The sequence below is a fragment of the Myotis yumanensis genome, unplaced genomic scaffold (genome assembly GCF_028538775.1).
Source record: "Myotis yumanensis isolate MYYU_CA2020_CCGP unplaced genomic scaffold, mMyoYum1.0.hap1 SCAF_7, whole genome shotgun sequence".
In the NCBI taxonomy this organism is placed as follows: domain Eukaryota; kingdom Metazoa; phylum Chordata; class Mammalia; order Chiroptera; family Vespertilionidae; genus Myotis; species Myotis yumanensis.
Window position 1 is genome coordinate 68,302,941 of NW_027223758.1, and position 19,448 is coordinate 68,322,388.

General features: G+C 50.1%; 1 protein-coding gene across 4 annotated transcripts in view; it reads left to right on the plus strand.

Moving 5' to 3' along the window:
* Nucleotides 1–19,448, plus strand: part of SLC13A3 (solute carrier family 13 member 3) — a 67,809-nt gene that overhangs the window by 12,686 nt on the left and 35,675 nt on the right. For all 4 annotated transcript variants that reach the window (XM_070420809.1, XM_070420811.1, XM_070420810.1 and 1 more), the window contains exons 2-3: nucleotides 11,149–11,414; nucleotides 14,567–14,700. In XM_070420809.1, coding sequence (XP_070276910.1) covers nucleotides 11,179–11,414; nucleotides 14,567–14,700 — 370 coding nt within the window. In that variant the 5' untranslated portion in view covers nucleotides 11,149–11,178. The remainder of the gene's footprint in view (nucleotides 1–11,148; nucleotides 11,415–14,566; nucleotides 14,701–19,448) is intronic.

Below are 19,448 nucleotides of genomic sequence, written 5' to 3' on the forward strand. Positions count from 1 at the left end.
GGGCAGATAGGAGAGTGCCTGATGCCTAGCAGGTGCTCCATAAAAAATGGTGGCGGCTGCTATTATCTGCAAAATAGGAGCACCGGGGTCCTGGCTCTGTCTACTTGTCCCTGGAATTCGCAGGGGGAAAGGTGGTCCATGGGAATGAACCTGTGCCGGCGGGGAGCGGCCACTGACACCCAGAACAGAACAGTGCTCCCAGCTGGATAAAGACACTGGGAAAGGGCTGGGGAGGCCAGCATGCCCCTGCCAGCCAGCCCACTGCCCAGTCCCCGTGGCTCGGCTCGGCTCGGCTCTCCCTCGGGGATCCTCATCAGCAGTCTGGGCTACAAAAGGAATTTCATTCCAACAGAATTAAGCTCTCCTGTAGGAATGTGCTGGTCCCTGGGAAGCTGCAGGAAGTGAATTCAAGTTTGTTGGTGTCCTGGGCCACATGCCTTATTCATGCCCCCTTCTCTTCCCCCAAGAGCCACAGTCAAGACCTCTCTAGTGGTTATGAAGTGTCGGGCAGGGTCCAAGGCACCGAAGATCTGCTTGCTGGCTCACTTATGCTCACCGCGGCTCTGTGGGGCAAGCGCTGTTATTATCCACAGCCACAGGTGAGGAAACTGAGGCACAGAGTGGGTTACTGACAGAGCTTGAAAGTGGCAGAGCTGGGATTCAAACCCTGACATCCTAGCTCTAGAATACGTGCTCTCAGCCATGCTGTGGACACGGGGGTGATGGACCCATTTTACATGTGAGGAGGCTGAGACTCAGAGAGATGAAGCCACTTGCCTAGCACCTCACAGCCACTGAATGAGCAGTGGGACTGGCACTGGAGCCGAGGTCTGCCTTGTGGAAAGCCCATGCTCCACGCTTCAGTGGAGGCTGGATGGGGCGGGGGACCTCAGGGAAGGCTTCTCAGGGGAGAGACATGTCATGCTGACGCTGTTTGGAAGCCTTGGGGAGTTCTCTGAAGACAGGGACTAACAGGGGTGGTTAAGCATGATGCACAGGAGCTTGGGTTTGGCTGCTTGGGTTCAAACTCTGGCTTTGTAGCACGCGGTGTGACCTTAGGCCAGTTGCTTAACCTCTCTGTGCCTCAGGTTCCTCATCTGTAAATGGGTCTGATAATTGATGATGCTTGCAGAGGGCTGAACAGATGTTGGCTGCCTTCAGGGACAAATCGCCTACTGTGTTCTGAGCTCTGGGAAGCGCTTTCCATCAGTGGTTCGCAAGCATTTTGCCCCCAGGGGACCTTTGCCGATGTCTGGAGACATTTTTTTATGGTCACAATTGGCAGGAGGAGGGAGGGTCTACTGGTATCTGTGGGAACAGGCTTGGGCTGCGGCTAAACACCCCACAACAAAAGGGCCAGCCCCACATCACAGAGTTACCCAGCCGCAGGTGTCAGTGGTGCCAAGGCTGAGGACCCCTGTCCTAAACGCATTCGATCCCTCGATCCCCCAACAAGGCTGTGAGGCTGGCACGGTCAGCTCCCATTTCCTGCCAAGGAAACGGAGGCCCGGGAGGGAGATGCTGACCTCTGGGCACACAGCCTGGCAGAAGGCCTCCAGGGTGGAGACCACTTGGAAACAGAGGGCATTTCAGGCAAGACAAACCACCCTGGCCTCCCAGCTGGGCTCAGAGACCAGCTTTGGGCTCCACTGGACGGTGCTGACCGCCCTCTCTGCCCTCTGGGCTTGCAGTGGCAGAAACGGTGTCTGTCCCCTGCAGGAGAGAAGTAACAAGAGAAGCTCTTGTTCGCTGCCACTCACAGCCCCGATTGGATTGTCCTCTGATGTCACATGGGCTGGCTAGCACCTTTCTCTGGGGGTCTGGGGGGGAGGAAGAGAGAGAAGGACAACTCTTCCTGCTCCTTTCAACCACTTCCCGCCCCTTTCTGCTGCCCCCTTGGACTTCTCTGGAACGGGCTAGGACTCAGCAAGCTCCCCATGGCGCTCAAGCAGGGTGTTGGCAGAGTCCAAACAACCGCAGTGCAAGCAGTTTACTGAGACGTGCGTCTTGGGAATGTGGTCTGCTGTGCTCACACCAGGACTAGACCAGGGGTGTCCAGGCCTAGTGGAGCCTGGCAGGGGCTGCTGCAACCTAACACCTGCTTTTGGGGTGTTAGGGAGACTGAGGCCTGTTCTGAGAGGACCATCTCACCCCCGCTAACCTGGCCCTCCACCTTGGAGATCTGGCTTGGTTTCCTGCTCCTGATCTTTTCTGCTGTGGGACCTCGACCTCCTCTGGAAGAGGGGTCTGCCCAGAGTAACTTTCTGGGGGTGGGGGTGGGGGGAAGGGGCAGAAGGGTGAGCGTATGAGCCCTGTACTAGACTTCCTGGATTCCAGTCTTGCTCTCCCACTTCCTGTCTGTGTGACCTTGGGCAAGCAACTCAACCTCTCTGTTCCTCAGTTTCCTCTTCTATAGTATGAGGACACTGATAGGACCTACCTCATGGGGTGTTGTGAAGATTGGCTCATACACCGAAAATACTTTGGTCTGTGCCTGGTATATAAGAGGCACTGAGTAAATGTTTGTTGTTAGCATTGTTAGTAGTAGTAGTAATATTGTTATTTGCTTTACAAATGAGCCCATGGATCCAGGAGTCCAGAAGGGCTTTATAGGGGATGGAACTTGTCTCTGAGTCCTCTTGGCGACCTCCCTTCACTTATTGTGTAGGTTCTTTTGTTCTCTGAGCCTCCCTTTCCTTTCCTATAAAATGGAAGGAAGGTCATTCTGAAGAGTTGCTGGGAAGGTTAAATGAGATAGTGCTTATTCAGAGAATAACCTCAGTGAAAGTTCCCTTGCCATTCTTATTCTTGGCGTGAAGCCTGGAGCCTCCGAGGCCTGAGAAGTGAGGGATTATGGGCATTGGAAAGTCTTTGTCAGGTCAGGTCTCAGGAGCAGGGTCCACTTCCCTGTTACTAACCAACCGTATCAGCTCCCGGGATGCCTGCAGCAGGGCCAGCTGGACCAGAGTGGGTGGTGGTGGTGGGGGGGGGGGGGGGGGGGATGCAGGGGGGTGATGATAAACAGTAGAGAATTGAAAACATCAGGGGCAGGGCGGACCCCCCAGTGCCCGAGAGAAGTTAGGTAGAGTGGTCAGCACCCAGGATGTGGCCTCAGCTGACCCAGGATGAATCCCGGCTGGACCAAGAACTTGCTCTGTGAGTGGGGGGAGCGAGGCACTTCCCTTGCCAGCCCCGGTTTCCTCCTCTGTCCCATGGGCCTACCCACCTCCCGGGGCTGCTGCGAGGAGCCAGGGAACCCAAGTGCTTTGTGAACAGTGAAGTGTCCTGCAAAGAGTAAAGTAATAGGTATCGTGTCCGTCCTGTTCACCAGTGTGCCCCCAGCACCTGGCACATAGTAGGTGCTTAATAAATATCTTCAGAATGAACCCAGAATCAAAAGGATATTTCTTCAGTGTTTGCCATAGGCATTGTCCACAAGTAGTTAGCACATCCGGTCAAAAACTAATTGAGCACCTCTGACACTCCATTCACTATCCTCGGGGAACATGGCAGTGTATCCAGTACTCACAAGTCCTTATACTTATGGGGCTGGCACTCTAGGGGAGACACGGAAAACAAACAAGAACTCTGGTGTCGGGTAATGATACCTGCCAGGGAGGAAAAACACAGAGAAGGGGCGGGGAGTCAGGAATGGGATAGTGCAACTCCAGTCAGGAGGTTTCCTGGGAAGGGAACCTTGGAATAAATACCCGAAGGGTGACATTTAACTTGAAGGAGGTCGGCTGGAGCCCTGAGCACATACAAAGGGCACTTTACAAGTGCAAAGGTCCTGAGGTGGGCGTGTGGCTGGTGTTAAAAGAAAACATCCAAGATCTTCCTGGGTCCTCATGACGGCCCCTCCTGATCACCTCTGGTCCTCGGGCCACAGAGAAACTAAGTCAAAGAGCCTTGAGGAGATTTAAAGGCAGATCCCAACCCTCTGCCTTCGGACTGGAATTCACTTCAACCAGAGAAAGGCCTCCAAAGGTGTGGGCTTGGCTGTCGGGAGCCGGGGGTGGGGGGGGGTGGGGGTGGAGAAGCCCTGAGTGGGGCTTTAACTGCACCCCCTCCCACCCCTGATGGGAACTGAGATGCCCTGTGGACAGGGACACTGGGGTCCAGAGAGGGGAAGGAGTTGTCCAGGGTCACACAGTGAGTTGACCTTTTTTTTTTTTTTTTGGCCTCTTTTTCTGAACAACTTGTTTTGTCCTCCTGGGGCTGAGCCAGGCCGCAGGGGGCTCCTGCATCCGGTGGGGCTCCCACCCAGCCCCACCCACCTGTCTGGCGCAGGAATGGTTAGTGAGGCCTGGGCAGCTGTGGCATGTGAGCCACCCCGGGAACACTTTTAATGAATGGCTCCGAGAACTTTAACTTGTGCTTGAAGTTATACCTCATCTGCTAATGAGTCCAGCGGACTAACACACTCCAGTCGAGAGGAAAGGGGGGAGGATAGGGGTGACTGGACTCAGAGGTCTTCTGGGGCAAGTCACCCTCTCTACTTTCTCCTCTTTCCCCCTTGAGCAGCGGTTCTCAACCTGTGGGTCGCGACCCCTTTGGTGGTCAAACGACCCTTTCACAGGGGTCTCCTAAGACCATCCTGCATATCAGATATTTACATGACGATTCATAACAGTAGCAACATGACAGCTATGAAGTAGCAACGAAAATAATTTTATGGTTGGGTCACAACATGAGGAACTGTATTTAAAGGGCCAGAAGGTTGAGAACCACTGCCCTTGAGTCTTCGGCCCCAATGGATACAGGTGGCACCGAACTGCTTTCTCAGAGTGTTTTCAGGGTAGGGGGAGCCCTGGTTGGGAATCAGAGACCAGACTCTGGGGTGGCCCTAATTATCTCCCTCTCAGTCACCCTGGCGCAGTTTCTGGCTTCTCCCTCCATGGAAAGCGGGCACACACGACAGTCACCTCTGCTCCTCTCCAAGACTGAACAGGCCAGAGGGGACGCCAAGGGGCCTGTCAGGTGCTTTTGTGTTGAGTGTCTGTCCTTTCATTTCCTTTGGTAGGTGAGCTAAAGCAGGTCAAAGGCAAGGCGTGGTGCCTGGCCAGTGTAAGGCCTCCGTGAAAGGTAGCTTTCTTATTCTCACCTACCATTCCTAGTAGAGCAGGGTGACCGTGGGTAAGTCACTCAAGCTCTCTGAGCCGCGGTCACTGAGCCGCATGTAAACTGGGGATAGCGGTCCTAGCTGCCTCACGGGGCTGTGGGTGGGTTTAACAAGGGGATCTATAGGAGCCATGCCTGGTGCTTAGTGAATGCTCAGTGCTTGCAAATGCTGGTCTTGCTCTGAGGCAGGAGGAAGATCTGCTTGGGTGGGGAGAAGCCCCCAGAATCACAGGCTTTCAGAGAACAGCCCGTCCACATCCCCTTTGCTGCCCCTCCCAGCGCCCTCAGATGCTGTCATACGCACCCTGACTTAGGGATGAGGACACAGAGGCTCAGAAAGGGCACCGTCTGTCCAAAGCTTGCAGCTTGTGAGTGGTGGACTCTGTGACTCCTAGTGGCCTTGTCACCTGAGCCTCAGCTGGACTCATTTAACTCTCTTTTTTAAAAGTGTTTTTTAAGAGAGGAAGGTAAAGGGAGAGAGACAGATAGAAATATCAATGATGAGAGAGAATCATTGATCAGTTGCCTCATCCTGGGCCCACAACCCAGGCATGTGCCCTGATCCGGAATCAAACCGTGACCTCCTGGTTCATAGGTCAACATTCATCCTCTGAGCCCACCAGCCAGGCAAAGGTGGAAATTCTTATCGTCATGATCACCATCTCCATTTTACAGAAGAGGAAACTGAGGCACAGAATTACGTCACTTACTCCAGGAAGCGATAGAGGCAGGATTTGAACCCAGGCACTCTGCTTCTTGGCATCGGGTCCAGGTTGCAGCTCCCTCCTCCTAGCTCCCCGTCCCCCGATCCCAATGGCTTCTGCTTCCCCGGCGCTGGCCAGCCTCCTGGTGCGGCCCCACCCTGGTGACCGCGATGCCATCATCCCTCGGTTACCTCTGAGCAAACTGAGGCTCCGAGCCGGGGAGCCACCTGCCCAAGGTCACTTACACCGGTAATGGGGCCTGAGCCATGATGCTTCCAACCCTGGTGACTCCGGAGGCTTTGACCCTGGCTGATACCGGCTCTGGGCTGAGGGTGGTGAGGGGATACTGAGCTGTTTAAGGCATGGCTTCTGCCTCTCTAAGAGTTCAAAGTTCAGGGCTTCCCACAGGTCTCTAGTGGGCAGCTGGCCCCAGTCCTGCTCCCCAAAGGGCCTGGCATGGAGTCACTGGGGCCTGCGGAGAGCCTGGGTGCCGCCCAGTGCCTGAAAAATATGCCTGCTACTGCCCACCAGGGAGCTGGCGGGGGGGAAGTGGGGGTGGGTGGGAAGGATGGTAGTGGATCAAGTTTCCAGATCAGGGCTCAGAGAACAAACCAGTTCTCTTTCTGTCCGGATTGAGTGAAGCGGGCAAGCTTGGGGCAATGGGAAGAAAGATGCCTTGTGTCTGCCTGGAAGTCATTCCCCAGCTCAAAAATTAACTGCCTGATAAAGCATTTTCTCCCCTCCCCCCCCCCCCCCCCCCCCCCCCGTGTGCTTTGCCTGCAGACTTTAATCCCTGTGGTAATGGACTGGCTAAGCCCGAGAAGCTGGGACTTCTTTGGTGGGAGTGGGGGATTATGCGGCTCCCGAAAGAACTGCCTGGGTTGGGCTGCATGAATAGGGCTGCTCAGGGGCTGTGGGAACCTTCCTTTCTTGCTCCCAACCAGGGCCAGGACTCTAGTAAGCCCAGGGAGGCCCCCGGGGAGCACAGTTCAAGTTGGGCTATTGTCAGGGTTGTGCATCTGCCTTCCCCTGGTCTCAGCCCTGCTACCCACTCCTGCAGCACAGCGGGCTTTCAAGGTAGAGAAAGTCCTTACCTCTGACGCCCAGCGTGACCCCCGGCCCCCGGCAAGCCACTTGCCCTCCCTGGGCAGCCATTGTACTAGGGGTGAGATTAGACCAGGATTTCTCAACCTCGGCACTATTGACACTATTGGGAAAGAGTAATTCTCTGTGTGGGGCTGTCCTGGGCACTTCAGGAAGTTTAGTAGCATCCCTGGCCTCTACCCACTAGATTTCCCCCCTCTAATCATGACCAGCAAAAATGTCCCCAGGCACATGTCCCCAGGCGGGGGGGGAGGGGGGGCGGGGACGACAAAATCATACCCTGTTGAGAACCATGGGGTTAAATGATCTCAGATTCATTCTGGCTGTCATATTTTAAGGTTTTCTTTCTTTTTTTTAAAGATTTATGAAGAGTATTTAAGAACTTGAACTATTAATAACAAAGTACATTAATATATGATTATTAATAATTTATCCAGCCTGGCCAGCATGGCTCAGTGGTTGAGCGTCGACCTATGAACCAGGAGGTCAAGGTTCGATTCCTAGTCAGGGCACATGCTCGGTTTGCAGGCTTGATCCCCATGCAGGAGGCAGCCAATCAATGATTCTCTCTCATGACTTATGTTTCTAACTCAGTCCCTCTCCCTTCCTCTCGGAAATCAATAAAAAATACATTTTTAAAAAATAATAATTTATCCAACATAATAGCTCATATTTATTGGGAATCCCCATGTGTCCATCACTGTATATGAAATGATCCACTCTCCGAGGCAGGTACTGTTATCGTGGGCCTACAGCATGTAAGGAAACGGAGGGTGAGGACACAAGTGACTGGCCCAGGATCACACAGCCAGAGTGGAAGGTTTATCTGATTCCAAAAGCCTTGCTGTTTCTAGTGTGCATGTTTCACATAGAAAGGTTAGGACATACAGTGCTTCCTGAGGCCCCAACTGCCAGGGGGAAGGCACTTCGGTAGAAGCTGGTGGAACCCAGACTTTTCTACTCCATCCACTTTTCTAAAGCAGCCTGACAGCAGCAACCCAGGGTAACAAAGGAGAAGAAAATGCCATCTTTGTTTTGTGTTTTTTTAAAAAATATATTTTATTGATTTTTTACAGAGAGGAAGGGAGAGAGATAGAGAGTTAGAAACATCGATGAGAGAGAAACATCGATCAGCTGCCTCCTGCACATCTCCTACTGGGGATGTGCCCGCAACCCAGGTCCATGCCCTTGACCAGAATTGAACCTGGGACCCTTTAGTCCACAGGCCGATGCTCTATCCACTGAGCCAAACCGGTTTCGGCAGAAATGCCATCTTTGATGAGAAAGGAGGACCACAGTCCCACCCCTGGTGTGTGAAGAAGAAGTGACAGTGGCGATGGGATTTGGGGCCAAATGGCAGAAGGAAACCAAGAGCCGTGCCTGCTCTGCAGCTCCCAGGCAGGACGCAGGCTGCTCCAGAAATATTGTTCAGCTCCACGAGCTCGTCCTAATCCTGGCAGAGCCTGGAGAAGAAGCGGGGGAGGGGAGGCGCGGAGTACCGTGCAGTACGGAGTTCAGATGAACTGGAGGAGGAGGCTCGGAGCCCCTCGGTGAGATGCAGGATGTTGGGAGGTGGGTGGAAGACAGAGGATGGACAATGATCAATTTGTCATTGGAATACGGCTCTAGTTTTCTTTCTCAGTCAGACTAAGAGACATGAAAACTCAGAGAGACCCCTCAAAGGACCTTCTTGGGTCTTCACACTGAGTCTCCACAGTAAGCCCTGCACTTAGAGTGGAGACACATCCCAGGGCAGCGCCTGTGACCAGGGACTCTGCGGTGAGGGGTAGGCACCTGCTGTCAGCTTCCTCCCGGCCCCTCTCCCCACACTTGCCTTTAACAAAGAACGGGTCTGAGAGAAGCAACCCCAATCCTGTGACGAATGACTAGCATGGGACCCCCAAAAAGCCAGTGTGAGAAATAAGAAGAAAGGGGACATCAAATAAAAGTAAAGAATAAACACTGAAGAGCTGCGTCATGAAGTTGGAGAAACTACTGAACAGATATTTCTCCATGAGATTAAAAAAAAAAAAGAAATTATTTCAGTGGGATTCTCTGTGATGTAGACAACCCCAGATTATTATTCTCCATTTTCAGATGAACAAACTCAAGCTCAGAGGGGTCAGTGACTTGCCACAAAAAGTCAGTAGCAAAACCGCTATGCCCAGGCTTCCTGGCCCTGAGGCCTGGATTCTCTAGAGCAGCTCTGTCCAGCAGGACTTTCCGCGATGATGGAAATGTTCAGCATTCTCTGTCCAGAATGGTAGACACAAGTCTCATGTGGCTACTGAGCTCTTGAACTGTGGCTCGTGTGTCTGAGAAACTGGAATCTAAGTTTCATTGAAGTGGCATGGATTTAAACTTGAATAGCTCCACGTGGCCTGAAGCTACTGCATCTGGACAGCTCAGCTATGGACACGTCCTTGGCACTCTTTTCCCTTGTACTCCAGCCATCACTGGACATCAAGTTCTCAAATCTGGCCTTTAAAATTAGGACCAGGCTTCTTGCTTCAGGCTCTGTCTTCTTGGGTACAGCCTCCTTTAGGCTTATCCAGCCCTGGGAGCTTCAGCTGAGTCATGCCAACTTCTGAGGGCCAAGGGAGGGATAGTCTGGGAAGCTGAGAAATGTTTCACCTGGGGCCAGGACTCCACCTACCCTGGGCCACCTTCTTGAAGGGGAACCTCTGGACAGAGCAGGGTGGTCAGGAGGCCAAGTGCTGACTCGGAGATGACCCAGAGAGAGAGCCTGCAAGGTCAGACACCTCCTGCAGCCTCTGAACTCCAGAAGTTAAAATTCACAGGAACAGGATCTGATGAGCTCACGATTCTACCTTCTCCCCTAATCTACCTTCTGTCTCTGTGAGTTTGACAGTGCTGGGTACCGCATATAAGTGGAATTGTACAATATTCCTCTTTTTGTGGCTGGCATATTTCGCTTAGTGTAATGTCTTCAAGGTTTATCCATGTTGTACAATGTCAGAATTTCCCTCCTTTTTAAGGCTGAATAATATTCCATTGTATACATGTCTATATCTCACAGTTTTCTTGTTCATCTGTCAATGGATGCTTGGGTTGCTTCCACATTTTAGCTTTTGTGAATAATGCTGCTGTGATGATGGGTGTACAAATATTCTTTGAGCTCCTGCTTTCAGTTCTTAGGGGTGTAATACCCAGAGGTGGAGATGCTGGGTCATATGGAAATTCTATTTCATTTTTTGAGAAGCTACCATCCTGTTTTCTATGGTGGCTATACCAATTTTATTCCCAACGAACAGGGCACAGTAAAGTCCTTGCTGTTATTACTATTATGGATGGCGTGTGCACTGAGTGTCCGGCATCATGCTGCCTGCCAGGTAGAGATGCTACTGATGCTCCCTCCACATCCCCATTGACACTCCCCATTCTACGCATGCTCATAGCTTCTCACTGCCCCTGAGCTGCTCAGCAGGAGGCCTCCTGCTGCACATGGGGCAGGCAGGAAGGGAGAGGCAGCAATGCTCCCAAGAGCAGCCCTCAGTCAGTGATGACCAGGGAATGGGCAGGTGAATAGCCCAACTTCTTTGCCCCTCAGGGGGACAACTAGGAGGCATGATCTACACCAGGGGTCCTCAAACTACGGCCCGCGGGCCACATGCAAATACAAATATTGTATTTGTTCCCGTTTTGTTTTTTTACTTCAAAATAAGATATGTGCAGTGTGCATAGGAATTTGTTCATAGTTTTTTTTTTAAACTATAGTCTGGCCCTCCAACGGTCTGAGGGACAGTGAACTGGCCCCCTGTTTAAAAAGTTTGAGGACCCCTGATCTACACCATCTCCCAGGGTCCCCATCAGGCTTGACCCCGGCTGCCCACAGTGGTAACCTCATTAACACTCTGCATTGGCTTCTTTATCTGTTTCACTTCGCCACACCCTGCTGGAACTTTCTGAGATCCCCTATTAAGTCAAGTGTTTTCGGTCTCATGCTCGTCTCAGGGTCTACTTTTAAGACAACGGGGTATTTCATAGAACCCTCAAAAAGTCCTCTAAACTGGACAGATATGGCCTCCCTGTTCTAGAGTTGAGCAGAATGAGGCTCAGACAGGTGACACCACCTGCTTGGGCACGTACCCTCTCCTCTGTCTCCCCATGGAATGTGCCCGATGGGCCTGCTGCAGGACCTGCTTCCCTGCCCCTGAGCTGTGCTGAGCCTGCATTCCCCTCCCCCCGCCTCTTGCAGGAAGGCCGCTGTCTGTTTGTCATCCTGCTCATGGCCGTGTACTGGTGCACGGAGGCGCTGCCCCTGTCGGTGACAGCCCTGCTGCCCATCATCCTCTTCCCCTTCTTGGGTATCCTGAAGTCCAAAGACGTCTGCCCCCAGTACTTCGTGGACACCAACTTCCTCTTCCTCAGTGGTCTGATCATGGCCAGCGCCATCGAGGAGTGGAACCTGCACCGGAGAATCGCCCTCAAGATCCTCACATTTGTGGGGGTCCGGCCGGTCTGGTAAGGCCAGGTAACGGGTCCAGCCCAAAGGTGGGGCGTTAGAGGGACCACATCTCTTGGAGCCCAGATTTGCTGTTCCTTGTTACTCATCCAGGCTAACAAACGCATGTCCCACCTTCCACATACTTATTCATTCCTCCTATATTTAATGAGCCCGTCTGTGTGGCAGACACAGTGAGAATTTTCAAAAGTGCATAAGAACCACTGGGAAATCGGTTGAAATGCTGGTTCCCAGGCTCCATCCCCGGGATTTGTGGTCAGTGGTTTTAGAAGGGGCCATTTAGCAGTATGAATTCTACCTTTCCTGCTCTGGGGAAGGGCTGAACCTTTCTCTGCCTGTAAAATGGCGATATAATAGCCGAGACCTGCACAGCAAACGCTGCCCATGAAGCATCCCAGTTTGGTGTTTACTAGCCAAGGAGAAGGGAGGGTGGGGGATGGGGAGAAATGGCCTCAGTGATGCAGGAGGCAGGTCTATTCCTGCAGGTAGGCCCTCAGGATTTGAATTTTTATTCTAAGAGGATTGAGTGGCCTTTCAAATAGGGCCATTGTTGTTCTTTGCATTTTTTCCCCTCCAATTTGGTGAATCTTAAGTATTCCTTCGGGAATAATGTTTTTAAATCATAAAGCACAACACATGGGCTTTAAAACAACAATAAGCACAACAATTACAGCAAAAGGCAGTCATCCAAATACTTTTTTAAAACACATAAATCCATGATATAATATCATATGTATGCACCTCTTTCCAGTAAAAATGATAGGATATAACTACTGTCCTAACAACTGTACTTTTGTTTTTCTTTTCTTTTTTTAAATTGATTTTTAGAGAGGGAGGGAGGGAGGGAGGGAGAGAAACATAGATGAGTTGTGTTAGGGTTTTGGCTGGTGACTTGGGCTGTGAAAGAATTCACAACTGAGAGAAGAGATAGATGCAAAGAGAAAGTTTATTTTACTTTCCCTGAAAGGTAAAGGGCCAGTGCATTGCTAATCAATACAGAAAACAAAAGTGGCTTCCCCTTTTAAGCCCTGGCTGCTGCTAAGCAACAAGGGAGGGAGAGGAATCCTGGGCCGGAGTTGAGCAGATATCAGAGGGGTTGTAATTTGTTTGTTCTTCAGGAGACATTCTGGGCAGATGTCCCAGGGAAGTGTCTTATCAGTATTTTTCCCAAACCTGTAAAACATGCTTAGAGTAAAAGTTATGAAGAGATCAAAAGAGGCTCCTTTGAAGAGGAAGGGGGAAGGGAACTTTCTACTAACTAGAGACTTCTTGATGCAAATTATCCCTGAGTTGTAGAATAGCAGGGAGGAGGGGTATGCAAGAACATAGCCTTGAAAGTAACTTATCTTGTCTTGCAGTTTGAATAGAGGGGCTGTGGGAATCAGAGGAGCTAACGGTCGTGGGGTGCTTTTCTAAATTGTGGAAGGCTACCTCACAGAAAAAGAGGCCTTTTCGTGTCCTCATACTCACAGTTTGCCTCCTGCATGTGCCCCAACGAGGGACGGAACCCACAACCTGGGTATACCCTGATCGGGAACCGAACCCGCCACCTTTTGATATACTGAATGATGCCCAACAACTGAGCCACACTGGGCAGGGGTGAGGCAACAGCTGTCATTTTGAGGCAGTTTTGAGTGTCAATGATATTCCCAGATGTCACACCTGTTATACAGTAATGCCATATGAAAGTATCCGTGGTCTTCATTGGTAACCAAGTCCCAGGCACTTCTAATACCGCAGAACTTTGTGGCCTCTGTTTATCACAGAGGGAAAAATTTCTATTAGATGTTAGCAAAATAAAGATGGATTTTTCTCCCTCCTTTTCATCCTGAATGATATCCATGGCCCCACCCTAATTATGAAACTCTATTTTAAAATGATCTAAGCTGGGGAGGGACATGATGAAATTTGCATTTAAAAAAAAAAATCCCTCCTGGCTTCCAAGTGGAGAGCCGATAATCAGTGAGAAGGTGGATGCAGCCCAGTTAGGAGACTGTGCTAGGGGTCCAGGCCAAAGATGGTAACAGCGTGGACTAGGTGGTGGCAGTGGAGATGGACAGAATGTGAGAGCTCTTTTTGTGATGGGGTTGGGGGAAGGGTGAGAGTGAAGAAGGTTCTGGGTAACATGTAAGTTTTTAGCATCTGCTTTGGGCCTAGCACTCTGCTAGGCTCTGAAGTTGTGTTTCCTCTTGGAGGAACTGCAGTCCTGGGGAGAGATTCCATCTATCATGGAATTTGATACCCAAGAAACACACGTGCTGTGGGAGCCCACAAGAGAGGTAGGGGTCATGTCATGGAGGAGCTTACATTTGACCTTGAAGAATGGGTGGGGCCCTGCAAACATATTTTAAAGTTCCGACAATGTGACACTAGTTCAGACATAGATTTTAAAACAGAATAGCCCTGGCTGGTTTGCTCAGTGATTAGAGTGTCGGCCCTCAGACCTAAAGGTCTTGGGTTCGATTCCCGGTCAAGGGCATGTACCTCAGTTTCGGGTTCCCCAGCCCCGGGAGGCACCCAATCACTATGTCTCTCTCATGTCAATGTTTCTCTCTCTCTCTCTCCCCCCTCCTCCCTCCCACTCTCTCTAGAAATCAATGGAAAAAATATCCTCGGGTGAGGATTAAGAGAAACATAACAACACAGAATAAATAATCTAGAAGAAATCTGAGTCAGTGGGGAAGGGAAGGGTTATTCAATAAATGGTGGGTGTTGAAATAATCAGCTTATTCTTCGAAAAAAGATCGACTTAGAGCTAACGTCATACTATATATATATCTAAGTAATTTAAGGTGGATTAAAAGTGGAATGCAAGAAAACAGGTCATGAAACATGAATTTCTATTGGGAGGACCAAGCAATGGAAGGGAGGCAGAGATGAGGGCCCACTTGGGTGCTGGGGAGGAGTTCGGCAGAGCCTGAGGGGGGTGGGGGGGTTGGTAAGAGTGGGAGGGGAGGGGAAGAGGGGGCTGGGAAGGCTGTTTGAGGGGTGAGATGGTAGAGGTTCTTGGTGCTAAACCAAGGCAACTTTATTATACAAGGGGGGCCATCTGTAAAATGAGGGGGCTGTGTGCTTCCGGTGTGGCCAACTCCGACCAGAGGACCTCCTGGACCCCAGTTCCAGCGCTGCCTCTAACTCCCTTCATTCCCAGGCTCATCTTTGGAATGATGGTGAGCACCGCCTTCCTGTCCATGTGGCTGAGCAACACTGCCTCCACCGCCATGATGCTGCCCATCGCCAGCGCCATCCTGAAGAACCTCTTTGGTGAGGAGGAAGAGAACACAGGTGAGGCTGTGGAAAAGGGCGGGGCCAACCCGCAGGTGAAGGAGTGGGTGGGGATATCCACAGGGTGTCAGGGAAGGCAAAGGGAAGGCACTTATTGAGCACCTGTTATGTGCCCAGTATTTTAATAATAGTAACAATAATAACAACAACTGAAAAGTAACCACGTCAAACCATGGTACTTAAAAAATAGCACTTATTGAGAATTTACTATATATTAAGCAGGGTTAAACACTTTCCATACACCATCTCCACCTCTCAAAACAGTTTTATGAAATAGGTACTATCATTAAACCCTTTTTAAAAAATATATTCTTATTGATTTCAGAGAGGAAGGGAGACAGAGAGAGATATAGGAACATCAATGATGAGAGAGAATCATTGATTGGCAGCCTCCTGCATGCCCCACACTAGGGATCGAGCCCACAACCCGGTCATGTGCCCTCACCAGGAATTGAAGTGTGACCTCCTGATTTGTAGGTCGACACTCAACAACTGAGCCACGCTGGCCGGGCTAAACCATTTTTTTTAAAGCATTTGAAGAGATGCTTAACATCATTAATGCCCAGAAAAACGCAAATTGAAACAACAATGAGATTGACTTCGATGAGACTGGCAAAAAATGAGAGAGCGGGATAATGCCAAGTATTGGCAGGAATGAGGGCCATTGGAACTCTGAGCACTGCTAGAGAAAGGGGAAACTGGGTCGGTCTTTCTTAAGGGCGCCCTGCAAATATTTAATCAGATTAAATGTGCACATACCCTGCCACTCAGCCGTTTTGCTCCTGAATGTAAATGTTAAAGAGATTCTGACAAAGGACCATGAGAGGACGCATGTGACGATGTTCACATCAGCATTCTCAGTGGGGTGGGAGTTGGTAGCCACATGGGTGCGATCACTAGTGAAAGGGAAGGGAAAGTGGGGCGGGTGCACACCACGGAGCACTCCGCTGCTTTTAGGAGCAAATATAGTTATATAAATGGAGCTCATAAAACATAGTTGTGATTGAAAAAATAGCCAGAAGGAGATACAGGATACATCTCCATTGTGTAAATACCATAATGCAAATTAAAATCACACACAAACGACCAAACATTTTGCAAGACCATAAACAAATGAAGAGCAACACAATAAACACACCAGAGTGGCTGCTCTGGGAAAGACGGGAGTGAGAAATGGAGATAAAAGGACTAAGTGAATAAATACAACAAAAGAGGGGCCTTTGCAACAAATGAGAATGTGCCACAACTGAGGGGTCACTCAAGCCTCTGAAACCTCTGTGTTCTAAATAAAACAAGATGCAAGTAGCTGCCATGTTTTCAGATGATTAAACGAGGGCTCAGAGAGGGGAAGTGACTTCCCCAAGTCACACAGCAGGCACATGGCTGAGCCCCACTTTGCACCCAGGCAGTCTGGCTCCAGAGTCCACTCTCTCACCCATGAAACCAGCTGCAATCATGGAGGATTCGTTTGGCTGCAGGTAAAAGAATACCTGTCTGCAGGTGGCTTAAAGAATAAGATTTTTTTTTTAACTCAAATACCACATCCTGTCTGCTTCAAAACATCTTCCTTTTTATTTACATAAATATCTTTAAACAGAAATTTTACATTAGTACATGTGGGCAGAGATTGAAAATTTATACCCAGTATTGATTCTTCCTTTATTCTTTTATTTTTTAAAAAAAATATTTTTATTGGTTTCAGAGAGAAAGGGGGAGGGAGGGAAGGAGGGAGAGAAAGAGAGAGAGAGAGAGAGAGAGAGAGAACATCAATGATGAGAGAGAATCATTGATTGGCTGCCTCCTGCACACCCCACACTGGGGAGCAAGCCCGCAACCTGGGCACGTGCTCTGACAGAAAATTAAACCCTGACCTCCTGGTTCATAGGTCGACACTCAATCGCTGAGACACCACGGCCAGGCCCTTTGTTCTTTTAGTAATAGAACCCCTATTGGGGCACATGGCTGGGCAGGGAAAAAGCTGAATTTCCCAACCTCCCTTGCAATTAGATGTGACTAAGTTTAGCCAATGGGAATGGGAATATGATGGAGGGGGTGAGAGATGCTGCCTGGCACCCAAAGATGGAAGCCACATATTGAAAAATGGGTGGTAGATGCACCCCAGAAACTCTGGGTCCTTTACCCCACCTAACACAACAAACATTACCCAGGACACCATGGGTTTTGTGTGCTAGTTATGTTTTTTCGAATATTTGTTCAAGTAAATATATACATATTCATGCTGAAAATATACATATTCACCCACTGACCATCTACATTCAATCTCATTTACTGTGGTATGGTTACTTCCCCATCATGTAATAAGGGGCCTTGCTTACTTTATTTCTGCAGCAGCCCTGAAACCTAGAAATGACTGTAAGTACTTTATAGAGGAGGTTCAGAGAGGTAAAGAACCAAGCACCTTATTGGTAAAGGACAGAGCCAGGGTCTAGGCAGGTCAAGGGCTTCCACGTGGAAGGGAAGAAATGCTCTGGAGCAGGGGTTGGCAAGTCTTTTCTGTGAATGATCAGATAATCCCTGTAGGCTTTGCTGGCCACTCAATCACAGCCAATCAACTCTGCCCTTGCCCAGAGGAGGCAGCCAGAGACAATACATAAATGACTGTGTGTGCACCTATGTCCCAAGAAAGCTTTGTTTATGGTGCCGAACCCGTAAACATCATGAAATATTCTTCTTCTACTGACGTTTCCCAGCCATTTAAAAACGTTAGCATCATTCTACGCTGGCCGGCAGCGGGCTGGATTCCTAGGTTGTGGATCCCTATTTTGTAGTTGGTTTTCAAACTGTGTCCCCTGAGTCTTGGGTTCCAAGAGAGCTGCCTGGTAAGTACCCTGGGTGGCAGCAAGCAGTGAAGGCTCGCTCCTCCCATTTCAACTCCAGCTGCCTCTGCTGGATCTGCTTTATACACCGAGCTGCCAAGTAACAGTCACAGGTGTTTACTGAGCACTTACTTTATGCAAGGACTCTTCTTAGGGTCTGACATCTGAATGAGGAGCTAGCATGGGCCCCATTCAGAAGAATGGAAATGGAGGGAGGAATAAACAAAACAGGATACATAAAATAAAAGAAAGCAGGTCACCCCACTTTCAAACAGCTGCTCTGGTGTTTTGAACCCAGATTGGCTGATTTCAGAGCCCGTGTCCTGACCCTGTCATTCTGCCTCCAACACAAGAGCTTTTCAAAGAGTCTAGTGGCCAAAAAAAGGTTTGAAAGCCAAGTCCCTTATTACAAAGATGAAACATCTGAGACCTGGGAAACAGAAGGGACTTGCCCAAGTCACACACAATGTTGGGCACAAAGCGAAATTCTGTCTTCCCTCCAATTTGTGCTCCAGGGTGTCAGGAGGTAGGAGACCCTGGGAGGTTGGGGCAGACACCTGGGAGGTGGGATTAGCAATTAACCCTAAGATCTAAAGCAAAGTTCATTCCAGTGCAAAGAGAGATGCTCCCTTTCACCCAGTGCCTTTGCTCGGTGAGGTGAGGTGCGGTGAGGTGAGGACGGGGGTGGAGGGAGTGGAGGCTGTGCTCATGGGTCAGGACAGGGGTGAGGAGGCTCCAGGGGCTGTAAGTCCATGAGAGACAGCCAAGCAGCAACCACAATGATAGTGTGCACTTTCACTTTTTGAAGACCCACCACATGCCAGACACTGTGCTAAAATCCTCATACCCATCAGCCCATTGAATCTTCCCAACAGTACTGTGAGATAGATGACCCCCATTTCACAGATGAGGAGACTGAGGCTCAGAGGCAAAGTGATTTGTCCAAAGTGCTGAGCTCTGTTGGGATGTGGAACCTGTGCTTCTGAGCACCACGTCAGAGCAGGACAGAGCCGAGGACAGGGTGGTGCTTGCTGGACAAGACCCCAGGAGTCCTCAGACTTGGAGGACAGCCTGCTCCTCTCGTCTGTTCCTTCACCAGCTCTGCTCCTAGCGCTGCCCAGGGGACTGAGGAGCGTCCTTCTACCTGCACATTCTCATTAGATCCCCCACCGCGGCCCCGCGGGTGCCCTCTCATCATGCCCATGTCACAGAGCAGGAAACTGTCGCTCAGAGTAGTGAAGTATCTGCCCAGTTCCCTCAACCAGTAAGGGGCCCACCTGGCTGTTGGTCTAAACTCTACCATCCTTTCTCCTGCATTTCTCTGCCCAAAGAAGCCCAGTTTGCCACCATGTCTTTCCTTTAGGAGTGTCCAAGAGGCCACCATTCAAAAATCCAGATTTGAGGCTGGGTTAAGCATCACCTCCCTCCTTTGCTCTTCATTCATGAGGCCAGGAGCGGGGGGCTCTTTTCTCAACTCTAAGATGAGGGCAATACCTCCCATTTCAAATATATTCTTGTGAAGTTTACATGAGAAATGAGAACAGGGAACACAGAAAGGGGTTTGTTACTATGTGGAAGTTGTATAAAAACCATTAGATTTCCAGGCATTGGAGGAGCTGGTAATAAACCTCACACCATCAGGCACAGTTGAAGTTTCCTGTGCCTCCTGGTTGAGAGGGATTCATTTGTTTATTATCTGTCTCCTTGTAAACGCTAAGCAGAAGGGGAGTTTGTGTCAATCTCTTTCCTTGCTGTGGTCTTGTTTCCCTACAACATTGTTTGGCACATAGTAGGTGTTCAATAAATGAGTGGAATTAAGAAATGAATAGACCAGCCCAGGCAGCGTGGCTCGGTGGTTGAGTGTCAACCTATGAACCAGGAGGTCAAGGTTCGATTCCCGTCAAGGTACAT